This window comes from Myotis yumanensis, unplaced genomic scaffold, assembly GCF_028538775.1.
Source record: "Myotis yumanensis isolate MYYU_CA2020_CCGP unplaced genomic scaffold, mMyoYum1.0.hap1 SCAF_11, whole genome shotgun sequence".
Classification (NCBI taxonomy): domain Eukaryota; kingdom Metazoa; phylum Chordata; class Mammalia; order Chiroptera; family Vespertilionidae; genus Myotis; species Myotis yumanensis.
Window position 1 is genome coordinate 30,578,596 of NW_027223762.1, and position 23,438 is coordinate 30,602,033.

At 35.3% G+C, this 23,438-nt stretch overlaps 1 protein-coding gene across 2 annotated transcripts in view; it reads right to left on the minus strand.

Moving 5' to 3' along the window:
• PPP4R3B (protein phosphatase 4 regulatory subunit 3B) overlaps positions 1 to 23,438 on the minus strand; it is a 48,372-nt gene that overhangs the window by 347 nt on the left and 24,587 nt on the right. Inside the window, exons 8-15 of one of the 2 annotated variants that reach the window (XM_070429240.1) lie at positions 16,431 to 16,562; positions 14,967 to 15,069; positions 12,343 to 12,384; positions 10,596 to 10,754; positions 8,884 to 9,053; positions 6,843 to 6,982; positions 6,337 to 6,521; positions 4,307 to 4,509 (exon numbers count right to left, since the gene is read on the minus strand). In XM_070429240.1, coding sequence (XP_070285341.1) covers positions 4,307 to 4,509; positions 6,337 to 6,521; positions 6,843 to 6,982; positions 8,884 to 9,053; positions 10,596 to 10,754; positions 12,343 to 12,384; positions 14,967 to 15,069; positions 16,431 to 16,562 — 1,134 coding nt within the window. The remainder of the gene's footprint in view (positions 1 to 4,306; positions 4,510 to 6,336; positions 6,522 to 6,842; positions 6,983 to 8,883; positions 9,054 to 10,595; positions 10,755 to 12,342; positions 12,385 to 14,966; positions 15,070 to 16,430; positions 16,563 to 23,438) is intronic. The other variant, XM_070429239.1, reaches the window with a different exon arrangement.

Here is a 23,438-nt window from a genome sequence, read left to right on the forward strand (position 1 = left end):
TATACTGAATTTGATAAAGGAACTGCCTGAAATGATGAACACTTAGTTATAAAAGGTGGCACTCTCAATTATCCTCAACCTTTCTATTTCTTTTGGATTTTTAATGATACCTCACAATTCAATTTAGCAAAGTTTTACTGTGGAAAAGTATTTCTAAACAGTAGGGCTGGACAAAGAATCATGACATTTGGAGCTGGAAGGACTTTGGAGAGGAACTAGTTAATTTCTCTAATTTTAAACTAGAGAGAATAGCCAGTCAGTGACAAGAAATCTCTTCTGACTCTGTTCCTCATTATATATTTTATCACTAAGTATAGTGATTTCAAATGGCAGACAATAGTAAACACACGAAATGGGTCCTAAACACTAATGAATAAAAATGTTAGGGCTACCTCTTTCTAACCAAAAGAAAAGTAAGAATGAGGTAATTCAGGTGTTCGACCTTTTATGAGTAATGAACCCCTTTGAAAATCCTATTGAAGGCCTGGACACTTTACCCAGAAAATTGTATGTCGTCTGTTTTGCTTTCATTTTAAATGGGTCACATGAAACTTATACACTTGTCCTACAGGTTAAAGGGGCAACTGTAAGCACTGTACTTATTTCAAGCACTAAGTACTTAAAGAATCTAGGTATCTGGAATTAACACTTTACCAGAATATAACTAAAACACTGTAATCAACAAAGGCCTGGGAGCAGCTGGAAATGGTTAGCTGAAAGTCTATGAACTAAATAAAACATATGTGAGAATCATTCTGCTTCATTTTCAGCTTAACACACAAGTCTTACGTTTGATAAGCAAGAAGTAGTATTGCTAAATTGTTAAGAATATATTGATTGTAGTCTGACTGCCTGACTTCAAATTCCAATGCCACCACTTTTTAGGTACATGACCTTGGGGGCAAGTGATTTTTATGCTTCAGATTCCTTATTTATAAAATTAGTATAATAGTAGCACTTAGACCTTATTGAACTATTTTGAAAAGAAAACATGTAATGTCCTTGGCACAGTGCTTGTTGTATAGTCAGTTCAATAACTGATATTAGATGCTATTACTGACATCATTATTATTTGTTTATTTGGTTTCTACGTCAAACAAGTTGGATGGGAGGAAGTAGAAAACAAAATTTCAGCATAAAAAAAGACGAACAGTCAATTATTCACAAAAATGATAGCAACTTATCAAGGCAACTTTTAATTATGCTTAGGATTATGTATCATAATGTACAAACTTTTCAGTTCCAAATGGTTAACATTTAAAATGTTCCCCCGGCTGAGTAGCTCAGCTGGTTAGAGGGTCATCCTCGATATGCCAAGGTTGCTTGTGGGTTCGATCCCCGGTCAGGGCACATACAAGAAGCATAAATAAATGCATAAATAGTGGAACAACAAATCGATATTTCTCTCTCTTCCTCTCTCTCTCTAAAACTCAATAAAAATTTTAAAAATAAAATTTATTTGCTTAAGATTAACATTCTATCTAAAACACAGCTACAAAATTTAATTTTCAGTTGTATCTCTTATCTACACACACACACCATAAACAAATTCATATACATTTTTAAAAAATCTCATTTTACTATAAAAAAGAATAAAAATACAAAATGTGAATAATTGGAAGTAAAAAGCCTATAATCCAAAATGCATACTCTGGCCCTGCCCGGCATGGCTCAGTGGATAGAGCATCAGACTTCGGATTAAAGAGGCCCAGGTTCGATTCTGGCCAAGGGCACATGCCTGGGTTGCAAGCTTGAGCCCCAGTGGGGGGCATGCAGGAGGCAGCCAATCAATGATTCTCTCTCATCATTGATGTTTCTCTCTCTCCTCCCTTCCTCTCTGAAATCAATAACGAAATATATTTAAAAAAAAAAGGGGGGGGGACCCCACATGCTAACCTGACCCACTCCGGGGAGGCCTGTGTGGAGGCCTGGCCTGGCCTGGCAAACTCAGACACCTAAAGTGACCACCCTGGATGTTCTGAAATTAAAAAAACAAACAAACAAAAAACAAAAAAAAAACTTAAAAAAAAAGCATACTCTGAAGAATTGAATGGATTCCAGATTTTTAATATATAGCTATAAATGTGCTGTTTTTAAACAAATATCAGACAGCATTGATTGAGAATCATCTTTGTATATGGAATATCATAGATATGTTAAATTGTTAAGGATTTTTGCATCTGTATTCATAAATAAAATTCATCTACTTTTTTCTTTTTAGTGCTAACTTTTAAAAAGTATAACATTTGTATAATTAGAGGAGAGGTCAAGCTAACTTGCTGGAAGACTGATTTTAGTGAGATTTCAGGAAACAATGGAAATAAATGCATTTATCAAAGAAATTAAAAAAGGAAACAACAACAACAAAATATCACCACACACAAATACAAAAGAAATTTGAAAAAGTATATTTTAACAAAGATGATACAGGAAAGGAGAAAACAGAAAAAAGCTATCAAGGCATTTTTGGGAAAGAGAAATCAGAGGCAAGAGTTAGTAACTCATTTTTAACAGAGGAAAATGTCAAGAAAGATCTGATTTGACTTAATCCAAGAAAGAAATAGGAAGTAAAGGCACCAAAACACGGGGGAAAGCAGGGAAGACAGTTAAGTCATGTCAGTAAAACAGACAGCTGAGTCCTCAATTCTACAATCCATTCATTCCCTCACCTGCATCCCCCTTCTCCAGGAGACTTCTGCTCTCCCATCACCACCAACTACAAAGAGAATGAACCCGAAAGGCTCTGCACTTCAGGCACAGGAAAGGACAAGGGTAAAGCACCAGGTTGAAAATGGAAGAACTGAAATTTTGTATACTGAGCAGAGACACCCCACCCTCACTCTAAGCTCTCTTTCCTCTCTAGGCTCTCCGAACACCAACAGGTAAGTTCCTACTTGCCAGGTATAGTAGGCTGTTAAGCCAGGAAAAAAACAAACCAAACTACACATAACACTCCCTGAAAAAAGCAGAGCCCTTGCTGTAGTTCCTTATATGAAGCCCGTATCAATAGGTTCTTCTCATTGGCCCAGGGAGATTAAATAACTTATTTAAGATCAAACAGCTAGTAAAAGGCAGAGCCAAGATTTGAACCCAAACAATATAACTCCACAGTAAATATCTTTAATACAGTGTCACAATATTATACTAAATTGTCCTACCAAAAAGTGAAAATTAATTGTAAAATTTCTAGTAAAAAAAAATCATAAAATGTGTTTTAAAAGCAGAATCCCATTGAAAATGCTACTTCTGTAAATAAAATTTAAGAGCACACCTCACTCTAACACTGAATAAGGATTCTAGTTTGTACTTTGAACACAAAGTACAAAAACCTGAGACTTGTACTTTGTGTTCAAAACAAAAAGCATCACTTCAGTTAGGTTTTCTACTATGGCATTTCCCACATCTTGTCCTTTTACCCTTTCACTAACAGTTGCCCTATGTTTATGCCTTTTTATTTTAAGCTACTCCATTTTGGAGAAAAGGATGGTTACATTAAATAAAAACGTAAATGAAAGAAAAAAGTTTCATATAAAATTTAAACTTGTTGCCCTAACTGGTTTGGCTCAATGGATAGAGCATCGGCCTGCGGACTCAAGGGTCCCAGGTTCGATTCCGGTCAAGGGCATGTACCTTGGTTGCGGGCACATCCCCAGTGGGTAGTGTTCAAGAGTCAGCTGATCTATGTTTCTCTCTCATTGATGTTTCTAACTCTCTATCCCTCTCCCTTCCTCTCTGTAAAAAAATCAATAAAATATATATTTAAAAAAAAAATTTAAACTTGTTCATAAAAAAAGTAACCAATGGGAAATACATTTGCTATGCTAATGGCAAAAGGTAATATCTTTAACTAAAGATTCATTCATATCAAGAAAACATAGGGCAGTGCGGGCGAGCAGGCGGAGGGGGGGGGGGGAGGAGAAAACATAAGCTAACTTTTAAAAGGCAAGACTATGAACAGATATCTGAAATATTACTGGAGGGAGGGGATGCTTACAAACATTAGGATACAGATAAGTAAAATGAAATTCTACAGTCATCAACAATGTTTAATAACATAAGTTATTACAGTAAAGACATAAAAGCAGGATAGAAAACTGTTTATAGAAAGACCTCAATTATATGTCAGATAAAGAAACCCACATACTAAAGAAAAATCAATCACATGTTAGCAGTCATATTATCTGATGACTTGTGCAACTTTTTCTTCTTTGGGATTATTTTTATTATCCAAATTTTCTTCAGTAAACATAATTTTTACAGATGAAAACAAGAAATGTTTATTTATATGCAGAGAAGGTTCACATACCTTGGTGGCTGTTACTGATGAAGCCAAGGTTGCCGTTTTGGAAGAGGATCCATTGGAACTTGCTGGTGGTGTCTGTGCCATTACAGATTTACTGTTTGTACTGTTGGCTCCATTAGCAGCACTGGCCGAGTGGGAGAAAGTAAATTTGAAGCCACCAGAAGATGTCCTTTTTGGAAGGTTTTCCTTGTCTTCACTTTCTTTTGCTAAAACAAAAGTAAAATTTTGAACCTGTATCAGTAAATATTGCTAAGTCAAAGCATTCGAAAAGAACAGTAATTTAAAAACTTATAAAACATTGTCTTTGCTTTATAAGAGTTAAAGGAGTAGAAGAGTATGATATGTATAGTGATGTCTTTATTAGTTGGAATCTTAGAAATCTCAGGATTAGAAAGGACCTTAAGAATCATATAACAAATCAGCCATCCTATGAAAGAATTCTACACAGCTGGATCCAAGACACTTCCAAGGACTCATTAATTGCCTGACTCCTTGTCTCCCTGCAGCTTTCACTCTCTGACTCTATACTTCTATTGTAAATACCTAATAATCTTTCCCACAAGTTAGTATTTCAAATGCCTAAAGAAAATGATATGATCATGTCTATTAGCCTTTTATTTCCTGACTATACCAGGTTCCTGTGTGGGTTTCTTTTATGAGATAGGTGTCTACCATCCTTTAGCACCTAGTTGCTATTTTTTAAATATATGACTAGAGGCCTGGTGCATGAATTCATGCATGGGTGGGGTCTGGCCAGCCTGCCCCAATCGGGCCAATCGGGCCAGGCTGGCTGGGGGTAGGGGCCATAGGCAGTTGGCTGGCCAGCCCCGCCCCCGATAAGGGTGTGTGTAGGAGCAATCGGGGGTGAGGCTAGCTGGGGGAGGGGCTGCGGGTGGCTGGCTGGCTGGCCCCACCCACTGGTTGGACTCCAGGTTGAGGGGACAATTTGCATATTAGCCTTTTATTATATAAGATTAACTGGACATAGTACTTCAAGTTTTGCCTCATTGCCCCTTTCAGCACAGTGCCTATAATGAGTAAAAGTAGAAGAATCTGGCTATTAAAAGGTGCCTATTCCTTAGGACATTTTAATAGGCTATTTGCCCCTGAAGCCTAAAATAAATGGAACTTATGGTATTAATGATTGGAAAATGAATGAGGTTGAGAACAAATTTCAGGGAAAAATGTAATAACTCAATGAAACCTAACAAATAAGAAATACCTTTAGAAATCTCATATTCAAAATCACAAATTTATATAAAGTTTAGAAAATGCTTTTTTCCTTTTCAAGATATAAATTTTTATTAAACATTTAGATGATATATGCAGGACAGTACTCCAATAATGGTAATTTCTCAGGACATAGAATTATAGTGATTAATTCTCTGGAAAGATGGGAAATTTTACTTTTATTTCTCTTGATATTGTATCTTTATTAAACTTTTGTGTGGGGGGAGGTAGAAGAGAGTATAGAGATGATAAATGGTGATGAAAGGAGACCTGACTTGGGGTGGTGAACACATAATACAACATACAGGTGATGTATTATAGAATTGTACACCTGAAACCTATATAATTTTATTAACCAATGTCACCCCCCAAAAAAATAAATAAAAAGTAACGTTTATAATGATTTTAAAATTTCAAAGAGCAAAGTGACTCCAAGCTTAGTTTCCTTGGCAGCAAAAGGTGGAGAGCTCTGGAAAGTTTCTATGGATCTGTATGGTGTTTGTTATTATTGGAGATTCAGAATAGAAAAGAAGCCAAGACTATTCACAGAAGGAAAAGCATAAGTAGGCAATGCAATTTCTAAATAGCAAATGAAGACTATCGTAAAATGGCAAGCTTCAAAAAAACCATGAAAAGAAATCCCAAACAAATTTAGAAAAAGTGCATAATTTGAAAATTATGATTCAGCATAAACTTTATGTCTTTTATGCTGTATAAACATGGACAGACCTTTACAAGCAAATTAATAATTTATGTATTAGTTATAAGAGGGTGCACTATTTAAAAATTCAAAATTTTAATACCTTTCTTAGTCTCCATAAATTTTTCATAACTATCTGGAAAATCATCTTCTGGCTTAGATTTTTCCACTGGTGCCACAACTGTTTTTCCTTCCTCCTCTTCATCTTCATTAAACCACATTTCTTCATCCTCTTCCAAGGCTTTTGCATCTCTGCGAAATCTGTTACTACGCAATATAGATGGTACACTGTAAGAAACATACCATACATATTGAGTAATGACTTAAAATTCTTATGATTAAAATTGATAATAATTATGTATGACCTAGAGGAGCTGAAATAATTTTAGTTGGATAATATTTATTAATTAAAATTTATCTTGAGTTACAATATGGAGCAGTAATTTTTCATATAAAAAATTTGGGATAGGGAGAATATCCTACCCTCCTACATATAATCCTGTCCTATCTAATGATGGTAAGAAAATTCCTGGGTAAATTTCAAATCCAACTATATGTGATTTTGGACATAAATTTATATGCTATAAATGCAATATACTTAAACAATACCTGTTCAGTTTCTGATTTTGTCTGTCTTTTTCTTGCTCATATTTAGTCTTCAATCCTTTGAATGTCTGAACATATTCAATCGATTCAAGTGCTTTATAAAAGTTTTCAACTATATGTGCAGTAAGAGACTTGATATCTTCCTGTATAAGCACAAAATTTAGATTTCAAATATAATACAATGCTTGTTAGGAGAAAGACTTAAAAATTTTAAAAATAATTCCAAAACTGATCAAAAAAGGTGTTTCAAAATCACCTTCCAAAAATAAATGTTCTAGTTTCTTTATACATGAGCCAGGACTCCACAGAAAACTTGGAAAAAAGAAGCAGCAATTCACTGGAGCCCTTCTGGGGGATTATAAAGAACATTTCAAAAGTAAATGGATTTAATTTATGCCTTCTGTTCATTTTTCACACTTATGTAGCACTTTACAATTTAAAAAGCACTTTCATGTAATAAGCTTTATTAGACTGATTTTATAGAAAAGAAAGTTGAGGCACTAAGAGAAGTTGAATGGCCTGGTCAAGAGCACAAAACTAATTAGAAAGCAGATTTTGAAATTATATTTTCAATAAACGTTAGGTATTACTTAAGGACTTCTCATTTAACATGACATCCTATCAAAATGGGATAAGCCTTGCCTAAAATATACACATAGATTCCTCAGACTACATTACCTAAACAGATCCGATAAAGTATTAACTCGAATAGTTTATTCTCCGTGTTCCTTCCAATGGTATAATATTTGTGAAATAAACTGGTAGTAACAACTTCTAAATTCCAAATGAACCATTTTAAATGATCATTGCAATGAATGGGTACAAAGCAGGCTCATTATTAAAAATAATTAAAGTTGTGATTCAGGACTTTAATACTATCGTAAGAAATACACAGGCCACTTCTTTAAATGATCCACCATAATCTGACTGCATAAAGTATTTTAAGTCTTTAAATGAGTCTTCCTGGACATTTCAAAAAAAAAAAAAAAAGCCAAGAAGAAAAATTAGAAATCTATGTAAAATGGTCTGTGTTGTACACTCAACAAAAAGATAAATTTTAGGATTCAATGTACATTTATCAACCATTTGTATTTTTAGAAAGACAAAAATCAACCACAGGAATAGAAATGGGTTTGTCAACCCTATGATTTATTAGTATCTCATTAAAAATTTTAAAGAAAAAAAAAAGTAAAAATAAATCTCTGATTCATTAGAACAGTGTACTGTGAAGCTGGGTTCAGATACTTGGTGAGCTTGAGCTAGTTAACAATATTTTTAGAAAAACAATAACAACAAACAAAACAAAAAAACCCACATTTCCTCTTTTCTAAAGGCTAAAGATAGCAGTTCTATCCTCTTCATCCTTTTGAGTATCATACTCTTGGCAAGTGACCAATATTAGAAAAACAATCCAATTGCTCAAATAATCTTGATGTGAAAATAGCATGTCATCATTAGAAATCTGATTCGTCAGAAACAAAACTAGAAAATGAATTTCTAGCTTTGACTTTCTTTTTTCAAGTTCTTTCTAACCATGTGGCCACTTCCCCTGGTGGCATCACAAATCTTTTGTTGTCTGAAACTGAATTGTAACATAACTTCAAACCCTGACTGTGCTCCTAACCAAATGGATGCTCTTGAATAGGTCACTTAATTACTTTGGGCATCTCAAGTCCCTCATCGGTAAAATAAGGCAATTGGAGTAATCCATCTAACTCTCTGATTTCTTCAACTTAAAATTCCATAATAACCTATTTTTATGCATCTCATATGAGTGTCTAACAAAGAAATTATTTTCAATCTTCCTATTCATTTTTATCACTATCCCTACAATTGATCAAAGAGATCACATGAATGGCATGCTTGACTGAAATGTCCACATATGCCAAATTTCATCCTGATACACTGGCAAATAAATGGAACTAAGAAGATTATAGAATAAATATGGGTCCAAAGACTATGCTAAATTTCTCAATTTAAAATATTAACATCACTAAATATATAATTATTCTACTTTACTAAGAATCACTTAGTATAAACTTACCACTCTTATAAATTCAAATAACTCAATAACAGCTGAATTTAACAAATTGTACCGAGTTCCATTATCCAGAAGAGCATTTATAACTGGCTCAAAAAGATTTCCCTTCGTGATGTAACGATTATAAAATTCATCTTTAAGGCCAATTATCCGCCGCATAAAACGAAGAGCACCTGATTAAAAATAAGACGGAGTAAGTCAATGGTCTTACTAATATTAATCATTATATAAGTATTTTTACATAAAATAATGTTTATAGTCTTTTAGAATGAAAAGCAAAATTGTGCACTAAAAATTATTGGGCTTTGAAAAAAATAGGGAAAGACCACTCAAAACCTGTACAAATTAGTAGCCAGAGCTAATAAAAAAAATCCCCAATAATTGGCTATTGAAAGATAAATAAACTACCTAGGCAGGTAGCTCCATAGTAAAGAGATTAAAAAATACACTAAAACCTCAAACACAAATGTTGGTAATACTCAGAACAGTGTGGGTATAACAGATAAAATACAAAAGCACTAAAAAATAAAAAAATGTTGTCAAGAAAAATGTTTATGTAAATTAATACACAAAGGGAATACCACATTTTCCATCATTAGTTTGATAACATTAAAAAAAAAAAACAGTAACAAACATCAAGTGCTAGAAGAATATCAAGTGCTTTAATCTTTGGGAAAGAAATCTGGAAGCTGTATGTCTAATTAAAATTTAAAAGGACATATTAAAATACATAAACATTTTGTCCTGGCAATCCCATTATTGGAAAAAATCAACTAGTATATAAAAGATTTACATATTAGACTATTTACTACAGTGTTGTTTGGAGTGGCTAAATACTCAAACAATTTTGCAATCCGTGTATTAGAGAATGGTAAAATAAATGTGGAAGAGCCACTCTAAGAAATATTACTCAAGTGTGTTTAGGAAACAAAAATTGGTTCACACCATATCCACTGACCTACAATAATATTAAGGGACTTGTAAGTATGTTAGTATAAGCCTGTTTTTGTAAAAAAACAACAACAAAAAAACCCGTGTGAATATGTTTATGTAAATCTTGACAAGTATGGAAAAAGGAATGGAAAAGAAACAGTACAGGTAGAGGCGACTTTAAGGCCTTAAAAATAAAAGAAGTATTAGGGAGATTAACCTTTTCTCTATAATTTAAGTTAATGCTTACATTTAAATTATAATTTTTATGCTCAGAAAAAACCCTTACAACTCTTTTTACTTGAAAGGAAAAGAAAGCTTATTTATTTCTATTTGCAAGTGGAATTATGAAGAGGAAAGAAAAAAATTTCCAAAAATCAACATTGTTGCAAATATTTTACAAGTTCAATAAATAACCTGAGTTACACAACAAAAATATATCAAGGCCCATATCTCAAAAATATAGTCACTACTAAATAACAATTTTATGAAGCAGATGTAAAAGATAGTAAGACTAGCTCTATTAGTAAAATACTATCTTTGCACAGGGATCCCAATTAAGCTAATTAAATTTAAATGTGAACAAATATATGTGGGTGGGGAAGCACTAGGATCTATTCCTCTTATCCATTAAATAAAAGATCAGTATTTCTCATAATCATCTTTTTAATAGCAAATAAACTGCTAAAAAATAAATTCACATGGGTAACTTTGGCTTTTATCTCTATTAAAAATGTTGTTCCTTAAAATGATTTACTAGACTGTTCACCTGAATTGTTACTTACACAATGCCAGGAAAGTATGCTTTGAATTCATCAAGACCAAGACTCTTCTTAGCAAGTCCTTGTTCATAATATAGTTTTTTATGTGATATGTGTGATGTTCCACACAAAATGTGAGTAGCTCTAAAATTAGAGCAAGCAGCTGTGCTGTTTGATAATTATCTACAAAGAAAGTCATCACATGAAAGTCAAATACTGCAATACATCTCAGTAAAAAAGAATAAAGCTCATATCCTATATTTTAGAACAAAAGTAAAATTATATTTCCTTCTCATTTTTATATCAATTAAAGAAGCTATAGATTTTTACTTTTTCATTAGGCAGACTCTCCAGAAGCATTGTAAATTTTACCTAGTTACTAGATACTTTTCTAAAGCTCCTGTATATTTAATAATGTTAAGAGGGAAAAAACCCTCAATAAAAGTTTACAAATATGATAATAAAACCCTCAATACACTGAGATTTTCTTGGTAATGTTTCTTTAATACATACTATTGTAGTGGTTAATATTAATAAATCTATAAAAGGGTCCACAGTAAAGGAGAATGTACCTCAAACTTTTTGCCTAAAATGTTGCAATGCAAATTTCCCAAGAAAAATTAATATGCTTTCTTTAAAAATATTTTTAAGAAAATAACATTTTTGGCTATTTGAATATCAAGTGAAAAATGTTCCATCAAGTTTTTTGTTTTTTTTAACACCGGTCTTTTTAACATCAAACTATAATACCCATGAGAGGTCTACTGAAATATACTAGCTTTATTTTCAAGAGGCTTTGGTTTATACACTCATGGAATGATTTCAAACTGCTTCCAGAGCTCAAAATTGAATATAATTGAAGGGCTTATATAGGTAACTATCTACACCTATTATGAAAATTTTAGATAAGAAAATATTAAACTGTGAGCAATTTATGGAATCACAGTCTTGTAAAATAGAAAAAAAATAACTGACATCACCTGGTACAACTATTTTATTTTTCAGGAATAAATTAACATTCTTTTAAATAACAGGATGACCATTAAATATACAAAATACAATTCTGGTATTTCAAAGATCTTTTCTACTTTAAATCAAGTAAAGAGTCTTACTTGCTCCGGACCAATTTGTATATCAACCAACATTTGAACTAGTACCTTACAATTAAACTATTTTAATTTCTCAATTCCCAAATTTTACTTATAAAAGATTTTGTGGCAATGATCTACCGTGTTAATTAAAATTACTCATCCAATATCTGAACTGTCTCCTTTGAAACTGGCTTTTCTACAGCTTTGATGAACCAGGTAAAACAGACAGGATGCTGGGTACACAGGCATATTTTCTGTACTACCAAGCCCATACCTGGTATGCATGTTACAAGTAAAAGCAAGTGTTTCCACTCAGATTTATAAATAAATTTTAAACACAAGGCTGTTATAAACACTAATTCCTAACTAATTGGTCTTAGTTTACTAGATTTCAAAAATAAGCATAAACTAAATCACCAATGTCCAGATGTCTTCTCAAAAAATATCAAAAAACAAGTTCTAAATCTACAGAAACAAACCAAATTCCAAATGGTTTTCCATTTTTTTTATATGGGAGAAAGAGAAATATTTTATTTGTAATAAAGAAAAAAAGAGTATTTTTGGATTCTGTTTTTGGTGAAAATATGCTTTTCTTATTAGCTTTGTACAAGTATATTATACTCTGAGGAGAAAAAAGTTTACTATTTGCATTAGTTAATAAAATAAAAACATATACTTACCAGGACAAATCATGCTGTTTTTGTTAGATCCAACTATATTATCTAATAAAAAAATTTAAAATCAGTTATTTCAGTAATAATATCTCATACTTCCCTGGCACTACAATATAGAAAGCACATAATCTCCTTTTATCTACATAATAAACACTAAGAATTAGTTGTTATTATATTCAGTTCAATATTATACCTTTATCTGCAGTCTTTTATAGAACTGGTTATAGACAAGAAGTTATTAAAAGAAAATTATAAATGTTCTGATAAAAAATGAGATTACAACCAGAGATAAGACTGATATGTCAACTTTTATCTTCTCTCAGCCATCCTCCAACAATCTGAATATGTCTATCCATATAGATATTTCTTAAGTTCTATAATAACACAAATGTTAATAATAGATGATTTATGCTTTGATTTTTTAAAAAAAAATGTTTTTACTGATTTCAGAGAGAAGGGAAAGGTAGAGCGATATAGAAACATCAATGATTAAAGAGAATCGATCGGGCCCAGCCAGCAAGGTTCAATGGTAGAGTGTTGACCTATGAACCAGGAGGTCATGGTTTGATTCCCAGTCAGGGCACATGCCTGGGTTGTGGGCTTGATTCCTGTGGGACATGCAGGGGGCAGCTGATCAATGATTCTTTCTCATCATCAATATTTCTATCTCTCTCTCCCTCTCCTTTCCTCTCTGAAATAAATAAAAATTATATATATGTGTGTGTATGTATGTGTGTGTGTATATATATCCTATATAATAAAAGGGTAATATGCAAATTGACCCTAACAGCAGAACGACTGGGAATGACTGGTCACTATGACACACACTGACCACCAAGGGGCAGACGCTCAATGCAGGAGCTGCCCCCTGGTGGTCAGTGCGCTCCCACAGGGGAAGCTCTGCTCAGCCACAAGCCAGGCTGACGGCTGCCAGTACAGCGGTGGTGGTGGGAGCCTCTCCCACCTTCTCAGCAGCACTAAGGATGTCCGACTGCAGCTTAGGCCTGCTTCCCGCTGGCAAGTGGACATCCCCCGAGGGCTCCTGGGCTGCCAGAGGGATGTCTGACTGCCAGCTTAGGCCCAATCCCCTGGGGAGCGGGCCTAAGCCAGCAGGTGGTCATCCCCCAAGGGGTTCCAGACTGTGAGAGGGCACAGGCTGGGCTGAGGGACCCTCCCGAATGCACAAATTTTTGTGCCCCGGGCCTCTAGTATATATATATATTTATATGAATCGATTGCATACAGAGGCAATCAATTGATGTTTCTCTCTCCTTCCTCCTTCCAAAAAAAAAACAAAAAGCAGTGGGTAAAAAAAAAAAAAATTGCAGAATATACAGAATTGAAATCAATGCATATCAAGTTTGAAAACATGAAAAGTAATGCATTATACATGTCATAATAACATAAACGAGCATAGGGGTGATAAACTCCAAATTCAGCATTCCTTGAGGGATATTGGTAGGTGGGGTGGAATGAGAATGGAGAGCCAATAGGAGGTATGTGGATGTCTGTCAAGCTATTATCTAAATATTTCTATATGCTGGAAGTGTTTTATTTTAAACTGAATGTTTAAAGCGTATTTATTTTAATTTATGTAAATGGAACCATTCTGCAATAAATTTTTTACCCATTCAACTTTACATTTTTGAGAACTAGTCAGATGACAGATCAATATATATTCAATTATTTTAACTGCGAATATATACATACACCACACTTTAATTTTCCTACCATGAACAAAGCAACAATACTCTTGTAACTATCATGCATATACATAAATGTTCCCTAGAATATATACTCAGAAATAGAATTGATGATATTATGTGGGTATGCCTCTTCTACAACTTTATTAGTTTAGTACAAATTCTCTTAACTGACTCAAATTAACCAACAGTCTAAGAGAATATGTCCTTCACATATCTCATTTCATAAGTTGAGTGATATTCTGGTAAGTCAATGATTTGTTTATGATACTTATATTTGGTAGTATGATTACATTATTTAAATATTGCAAACTGCCCTAACCGGTTTGGCTCAGTGGATGGAGCATCAGCCTGCAGATCAAGGGTCCCAGGTTCGATTCCGGTCAAGGGCATATACCTTGGTTGTGGGCACATCCCCAGTGGGTAGTGTGCAGGAGGCAGCTGATCAATGTTTCTAACTTTCTATCCCTCTCCCTTCCTCTCTGTAAAAATCAATAAAATATATTAAAAAAAAAAAGAAAATAAATATTGCAAACTGATGAAATACAGATTTACAGAATACAGAAATACAGTAGAAATCAATAAAAACTGTTGCCATAGATATATACAACTATGAATACTTAATGGGAAGTACATAAAACCATAGTAGGATTTGCACTTTGCACTCAGACTACTTAAAAAAAAACTTTAGACGGGGTGGGGGAAAAAGGGGGACATGTGTAATACTTTTAACAATAAAGATTTAATTAAAAAAAAATTTTTAGGTTATCATTCCACTTCAATAAACTGAAGCCAGAAATTGTAGCTGATGATTTGTGAATATATAAACTACACCAAATAAAGAACTAAGTAAATAGCTTGTCACTTATAATACTTATTTTACTCTTTAAAAACAGAAATCATAAGCAGATAAGTAAGAAACCCTACCCTTTTCATATCTGTCTTCTGAAGTATTGGTTAAAAGTGGTGCTGTGAGGACATGCATACAATGGTTGTAGAAGAAATTTAGAAATTCACTTTTTTCAGTTTTCTGAAACAAAGAATTTAAAAAATACTTTATTACCTTTATAATTAATAACATGTCTTCAAGAATTAGCAGTGTGAAAAAAAAATTAGCGGGTCATACACAAACAACAGACACTTTAGGATACTGTGAAAGAACCAAAAAACTAGTTATATTCACCTTAATCTTACTTCTGCAGAATTAAAAAATCAAATCTATTTCATATTACAAATAAAAATGAAAGCAAGAAAAAGATCAGATAGTATTAAAAACATTTGTTTTTAGGTAATTAGTCAGAACAATTTTTTTCAAATATGTTATGATCTGAAATGCAATGAAGAATCTATCAAGCAATATAAGAGCAACTTAACTATTTAAAATTTGATACTCCATATTTCACAATATATCCAAATTTGGAAATCTACCAAATCAATTTATCAAGCCACTAGAAACAGAACAGAATAGAATTTAGATCTACTTTTAAAATGTTTTTGGAAATTTGGAAAATAATGCTTTTTTATTTTCTGGGCTACTAATTTTTTATAAAACTGGCCCAATATATTTGTATATAATTTAAAAGTAATACATGTTTTCTAAATATGAGGACATTTTATAAAGAAAAAATATCCCATTAGTTTGAGACAATCACTATTAATATTTTGGGATAGTTTCTTAAGTCTTTCTATTTTCATTGACTTTTTTTTACTATGCAGTTGAGACCATTCAATACACAGTTTTCCTTTTAAAAAAAAATTATGAAGGAATGATTTAATAAACAATTCATGTTATAGCTTATATCAATTGTAAGTACTTTTATAAGTATAAATTTATTTAGATAATAAAGAGGATATATTTTTAATGTTTTATTTATGCACTACATAATGACAGTTTGGTCAATGACAAAAAACATACAAGATGGTGATATTCCAAATAGCCTAGGTGTAGTAGGCTATACTATTTAGGTTTGTGTACATGCACTATATGATGTTGCATAATTTTTCCTTTCTTATTATAATAAAAAACCAACAAAACTTACCATTTAACCACCTTTACATTTATAGTTCACTACTGTTAAATATATTCACATTGTTGTATATTAATTTTTAAGAAGTTAACAGACTTCTTAAAGGCCAAGGGTCAAAACAGAAGTGCTAACGTTTCACTAAGATTTTATACATTACATGATTGTATTCTGCCAAGCGAACTGTTATAGGAATACCATTGCTACTTGAATACCAAGTATACAAATACGTAACTATTTATTGTTTTTCAATATTGTACACGTTTTCAAAATTTCTATATTTACAATTACATTAAGAAAAACACCCACAGCTGATTAGATCAAAACTTAAAAAAAAAAAAAAAAGAATCTCACAATAATTTCTTACATTAGTTGTAGCCAGCATGTTCTCTGGATCAATCAGAGTACGAAGAAGTCCCATTAACTGAACAGCACCTCCTAGCTCAGGATCAGTATCACAGATCATTTGTTCAATTACTACATTAATGAGAAGGATATCCTGAAAGAAAATGTTTCCATTAGACCTGGTTTGGAAATATGACAAATATACCAGCTGAAAGAACAAAATTAGAATCACATAGAAAATACCCCACAAAGAATATATGAACTTATTTAAGCTCTTTTCTTCCTAATAATGTTTTCTAAAGTTCTATTTAAGCACACTGGAGAGAAAAAACCCACTTATATTAAAAAAAAAAGCAGAGCATGCTACACCTTACGATACCATTAATATAAAGAAGTGGAAAATAAAGCCATTTATCAATGATTCTAGTTCACTGGAGGTTCTAACATTCTTATTCTAAGTTTCAGTGTCAGGTATGAATTTAGAAGTTGACTAAACAAGCAAGATTACACAGTGATACCTTCTCCACTCCCAAACACAGCTTATCTCAGCTTCTAACTAGAAAATCCTTTCTAGTAAAAAAAAAAAAAAAAAAAAAAAAAAAGAGAGCGAGAGAAAATAACCCAGTACACAATTCTCCACATGTGAATGGATGCACATGTTATATAATGACCTAATACCAAATAAATTTATTGTTATATTAGCAACATGCTCTTGGGTCTTAATATACAGAGCTACAAAGCAGCTTCTGCTTGTATTTTAAAAGCAGAAATCTTAAGCATTAAATTAGGATACAAACTGATTGTTCATGTCAAAAAGTTTTGACATCAACTCCGTGGATTTGAAAATATGTTTATTATTGGGGGAAGAAAGGTAGTAACTGAAGGAGATGAAATAAGGGAACTGCATGGAATGAAGATAAATGTCTTAAATTGGGAGAATTCTGGAAAGTAATAAATAGAAAGCTTCAGAATAAAGCAGTCTATGTTATTATTTTGTTTTGCTAGCCCTGTCCAAACTTAATATACTTTTATCCAAAAATAACATATCCCTGTGAATTGTTTATTTATGAACTTAAAGCAATAAAGAACCAACAAAACCATGTCATAGCAACTTAACTGCTTAAAATTAGAACCCTAGCCTGACTGGTGTGGCCCAGTGGTTGAGCATCCACTAATGAACCAGGAGTCACTGGTTCAATTCCTGGTCATGGCACATGCAGGGGTTGCGAGCTTGATCCCTAATAGGGGGTATACAGGAGGCAGTCAATCAATGATTCTCTCTCATCACTGATGTTTCTATCTCTCTCTCTTCTTTTCCCTCCCTCCTTCTAAAATCAGTAAAAATATACTTAAAAAAATATTAGAACCCTACCCTCTAACATGTTTCCAAATTTGAACACTAATAAATAAATTCTATCATGGCAATAGAGACAGAATGAAATTTTTTCAGAGGAAATAAATTTTTTAAATTGTATTATAATTTACTAGAGGCCTGGTGCACAAAATTCATACACTGGGGCGTGGGGGTTCCCTCAGCCCAGCCTGCCCCTCTCACAGTCCAGGAGCCCTCAGTGGATGTCCTACTGACGGCCACAGTCTGGCAGCAGAGGCTCGGAGCAGGCGCTGTGTGTGAGTGTGTGTGTCTGCTGGGGGCCTGCCCGCAGCCACACTGTGGAGGCTTGGAGCAGGCGCCCCTCTGTGTTGATCTCTCAGGCTCCTGGCCTCCACTGCGTGTTTTTTTCTCCCTTGAGCTATGGCCAGGGTGGGGTGTTGCCATGGCGATCCCAGGAGCAGGCCCACCTGGGGGCCGGTAGTCCTCCACACTTGCCTGCTCTGGGATCGCCATGGCAGGCCCACCTGGGGGCTGGCCGCCCTCCGCACTTGCCTGGAGCAGGCCCAGCTGGCAGTGGGACTTAGGCAGCACACGGGGGTCCCGGCTGGGGGCCGGGCTTAGGCTGCGGGGGCTTAGGTGGCACAGGGGGGTTCCGGCTGGGGTGGGGCTTAGGTGACGCGATCGCGCCGCCTAAGCCCGGCCACCCAGGGCCGAATATAGGGCCCGAATGGCGTCTGGTGCTGGCCAGCCCTGCCTGCAGTATGCAAATTAGCCAATGGGAAGCCTAGTGAAGGTACAGTCAATTACCTTTTTTGTCTTTTATTAGATAGGATTCATATTACAACTGTAAACCTACTCTTGCCCATCCTGTATTGTTTTACTTTGCAGTGTTCCATTAATTCATGTATGCTTTCTTCATTTTTTTTCATTCTCATGTTCTCTGATTTTTTTTTTCTATTGCTTGATCGATTCTGCTGTAGAAGCTATTTATTGATCTTTTTCAGTTCAGTCATTTTATTTTTCAGCTCCAGGATTTCCTTTGGTTCTTTTCTATGGTTTCTATCTCTTTGTTGAATTCATTTTATGTATTGTTTTCTTGATTTCATTTAGTTATCTAATTGTCTTCTTGTAGCTCACTGAGCTTCTTCTTTAAGATAATTATTTTGAATTCTTTGTTAGGCAGTTCAAAGTTCTCCATTTCCCCCCAAATTTACTTATGTATTTATCTTTAATTCTTTAAATGTTATTTTTCAATTATAGTTAACATTTAATATTATTTTATATGAGTTTCAGGTGCACAGCATAGTGATTAGACAATCATATAATTTACCAAGTGATGCCCCCATTAATTCTAGTACACATCTGGCACCATACATAGATAGTTATTACAATACTAGAGGCCCGGTGCACAAAAATTTGTGCACTCGGGGGGGGGGTCCCCCAGCCCGGCCTGTGCCCTCTCACAGTCTGGGACCCCTCGGGAGATAACGACCTGCTGGCTTAGGCCTGCTCCCGGGTGGCAGAGGCCAGGCCCAATCCCTAAGTGCAGCCCCTGGTCAGGCTCAGAGCAGGGCCGATTGGGGAGTTGGGGTGCCGCCCCGTCATGCACAGAGCAGGGCGGATCGGGAGGTTGCGATGCCACCCTCAGTCACGCTCAGGGTAGACTGATTGGGGGGGTTGGGGCACCGCCCCCTGTTACACTCAAGGCAGGGTCTATGGGGAGGTTGCGGTGCCACCCCCGTCACACACAGAGCAGGGCCAATCAGGGGGTTGGGGCGCTGCCCCCTGTCACTCACAGAGCAGGGCCAATCAGGGGGTTGGGGCGCTGCTCCCTGTCACTCACAGAGCAAGGCCGATCAGGGGGTTGGGGAGCTCCCCCCTGTCACGCACAGAGTAGGGCCCATCAGGGGTTGAGGAGCTCCCCCCTGTCACTCACAGAGTAGGGCGGATCAGGGGGTTGGGGCGCTGCACCCTGTCACACTCAGGGCAGGGCCAATGGGGAGGTTATGGCTCTACCTTGTCACACACAGAGCAAGGCCTGTGGAGGGGGGTTGGGGCGCCACCCTCTATCACCCACAGAGCAGGGCCAATCAGGGGGTTGGGGCGCCGCCACTGTCACACACAGAGCAGCAGGGCAATCGGGGGATTGGGGAGCTCCCCCCCTATCAGGCACAGAGCAGGGCTGATCAGGGGGTTTGGGCGCTGCCCCCTGTCAGGCTGATCCGGTGCCAGGAGGCCTCGCAGCTCCGCTGATCCCAGTGCCGGGAGGCATATTACCCTTTTACTATATAGGATAGAGGCCTGGTGCATGGGTGGGGGCCGGCTGGTTTGCCCTGAAGGGTGTCCTGGATCAGGGTGGGGGTCCCCACTGGGGTGCCTGGCCAGGTTGGCTGAGGGGCTGAGGGCTGTTTTCCCGCTGGCAGTTGACTAAAAGCTCCTAACCACTCCTTGTTTTCTTTTTTTTTTTTTTTATTCTGGGCCAGCTTTAGCTCTGAAGCCTCGCTGCTGAAAACATGGATACAATGTTGCGGTCCGGGGCTGACTGACAGCTGGTTTTGTTTAGTTTCTTATTTGCAACATAGTAATAGTTGCTTAGAGTTGCAGTTGAGAGTCCGGCAAGTGAGGCGGGGAACGTTGGAGTCTGCAGTTCCTGGAGGAAGCAAGCCTCCCTGCTCGCTTCAGTGCATGGCTGCCGGCCGCCATCTTGGCCGACAGTTAATTTGCATAAGGATACGCTGATTAGCCAATGGGAAGGGTAGCGGTCGTACACCAATTACCATGTTTCTCTTTTATTAGTGTAGATTATCAACTATATTCCCTATGCTATAGTTCTCCATTTTTTTAGGGTCAGCTACTGGAGCTTTATTTTGTTTCTTTGGTGGTGTCAAATTTCCCTGATTCTTCATGAACTCTATAGTTTTGTGTTGGTGTCTGCACATCTTAAGAAGCAGTTATCTTGCCCAGTCTTTACAGACCAGGGGATCTTTCTCAGCATAGTTCTGTATTGGCTTGGGGAAGGAAGGACGTGGGTAAAGTGAAACTGTTATTACCCCTTCAATGCATCTTTTCTCATTTCTGTGCTCCACCAAGGTGCTATAACCTCTCACCTGGATTCTGTAAGGCATGCTTCATTTCTTAATTAACACAATAGAGTAAGCCTGGTGAACTGAATAAATAGCTAAATCAAAAGACCCAGCCTCTAAATGCAGTACTGCCATAACCAGCTATCTCAGTGGCCCTATTAACTCCTCCAGGCCTATTTCTCTAATGGCATAACAAGGGAACTGGAACAGAAGATGACCAAAATTGGGACCACTCTGTCAAAATTCAAGCTAGCATTGCTAATCGTCTGCTAGAGTTCTTTACTGACAGTAAAACACAAGTACAAATCCAATTTTCCTTAATCTGCTTATCCAACAATGTCATTACTTAGGCTAGAAAACTCATGCTCAAGCAATTGCAGCAAAATAACAAATTTGTTAAGACAAACTACCAGAAAATTCCTTCAGATGTCAAATGATAACTTGATCTAAAAATTTACAGCTGTGTTTGGGGGGTTCAGTTAGTTGGAGCTTGTCCTGTACACCGAAAGACTGTGGGTTAGATTTCCGTTGAAGGTATATATCAAGGTTGTGGGTTCAATCCCCAGTGGGTATGTGTAATAGGAGGCAGCCGATCAATGTTTCTCTCTCACATTGATGTTTTTCTCTCATATCAATGTTTCTCTCTTTCTCCAAAAATAAAAAAATATATATCCTCAGGTAAGGAAAATACATACATACATACATGTCATTACAGAGTAAGTGCAATGAATTTATTGCAATGCTGGGGCATCAATAAATATTTTAGAGAACACTCTTTTTAATGTATAGTCTTAAAATAATTCCCAAACTTCCTTCCCATTAATGCTTGCTTATCCCTATGGTCTCTTTTTGTTTTATTTCTTTTTATATATACAGTACCACCATAGTAACTCCTGCAATTATAACCCTCAAATGAGAACCAGCTTGTAAATGGCAGCATCATTTACCTGAAATGTTCTGACATAGGGGTCAAAATCCAGGGTCAGCAAACTACAAAACTACCTGGCTAATTGCCTATTTTGTACATATACTGGAACATAGCCAAGCCTACTCATTTTCAAACTGTCTATGGACAGTTCTTACTATAGTGGCAGGGTTAAGTAGTTTTGACAGACCATACGACCCAGCAAGTCTTATTTACCTTAAGGATATTGCAGAAAAGTTTGCGCATTCCTTACCTAAATAACATTTCAGTGAGTAACTACAGTTTCTAGGAGATATTTCAATGTTTTAGTTATTTCTAAATCAAAGTTTTAGAGAAATGATACTCCCATTTCATTATACTCGAAACTCATACTATTCTTAGAAGCAAATACTTAAAAAAAAAGTCTATGTAAGTGGATTTAAGAATTTTGCTATACTGTGAAAAATATCCAGATTAAGAGCTGACATCTCTATTTTCTGATTGGGAAAGCTAGAGAATAAACTTTATTTCATTGCTTCTAAGAAAAAATAATTTAACTTCTTAATATTGAGATATATTTTATAATCTATGGAATTAGACAGTTACTGTCAGCACAGTGGCAATCATGACAAAGTTATATGAAAATTTTCCACTGACACTTTGAGTGTGGGAATGGGGGGATAATGGGGCAAAAAGGACACATATGTAATACCTGAATCAATAAAGAAAAAAGAAAACATTAGCTATATATAGTAAATAAGAGAAGGAAGAATGGCAAGGGCAAGAAGAATATTCTGAAGTAGAATAAAAATAACTGATGGATGTTGTGAAAACATTTCCATTTAAAAAAAAATAAATAAATATAATAATTTTTAAAAAAGTCATGCACATGAAATTTACTCTGCAGCAACTTGAATGAAGGCTACAAATATAGAACCAATAGTTCTTTCAATCCATTCTCACATGTTAGAAAAAAGAAACAATAGCTCTTCACATCAGACAGAAGAACTTAATGGTTCAACTCCTCACATTTGTGGAATGACAAAACAGCCTAGACAAACAGAACCAAAACTCTTTGTAAAGTTGGGGGATTTTCTTGATATGATACACTGAATGAAATGTTAGTTCTGTACTATTCCTGAGACAAAGACATAACCTAAAGTGAATCAGGAGGAAACATTAGACAAATCTAAATTGTTGGATACTAGACCAGAAACTTTCCGTTTTTGTCTAGGGCCCTAGACTCTAGTCTAGGCTAAAAGGGTATTACTGGGACAAGTGATAAAATCTGAAATTAGGGCTGTAGTTAAATAAAGTAAAAATGTTAATTGCCTGATTTTTATAATTATAGTGTGGTTATGTATGCAGAGATTTTAGTAGATAGACACTGAAGTAAATAGGGATAAAGGGATATCATGCCATCATTTCTGTACTTTATTCTTCAATGGTTCAGAACAAAAATAATTTTATGTATATGTAAATGTGTATATACAAATATGAGGAAAGAAAAAACGATAAAGTAAATAGGAGACAAAATGTTAATAACTAGGGGATCTGGGGGAAGTGTATATGGGAGTTCTTTGTACTATTATCACTTTTGTATAAATTTAAAATTACTTCAAAATAAAAGATTAAAAAAAAACTGATGCAATTTTAGGAAATAAAATTTGATATGTTCAATACAAAATACTGAACATTCAACCAACCCAT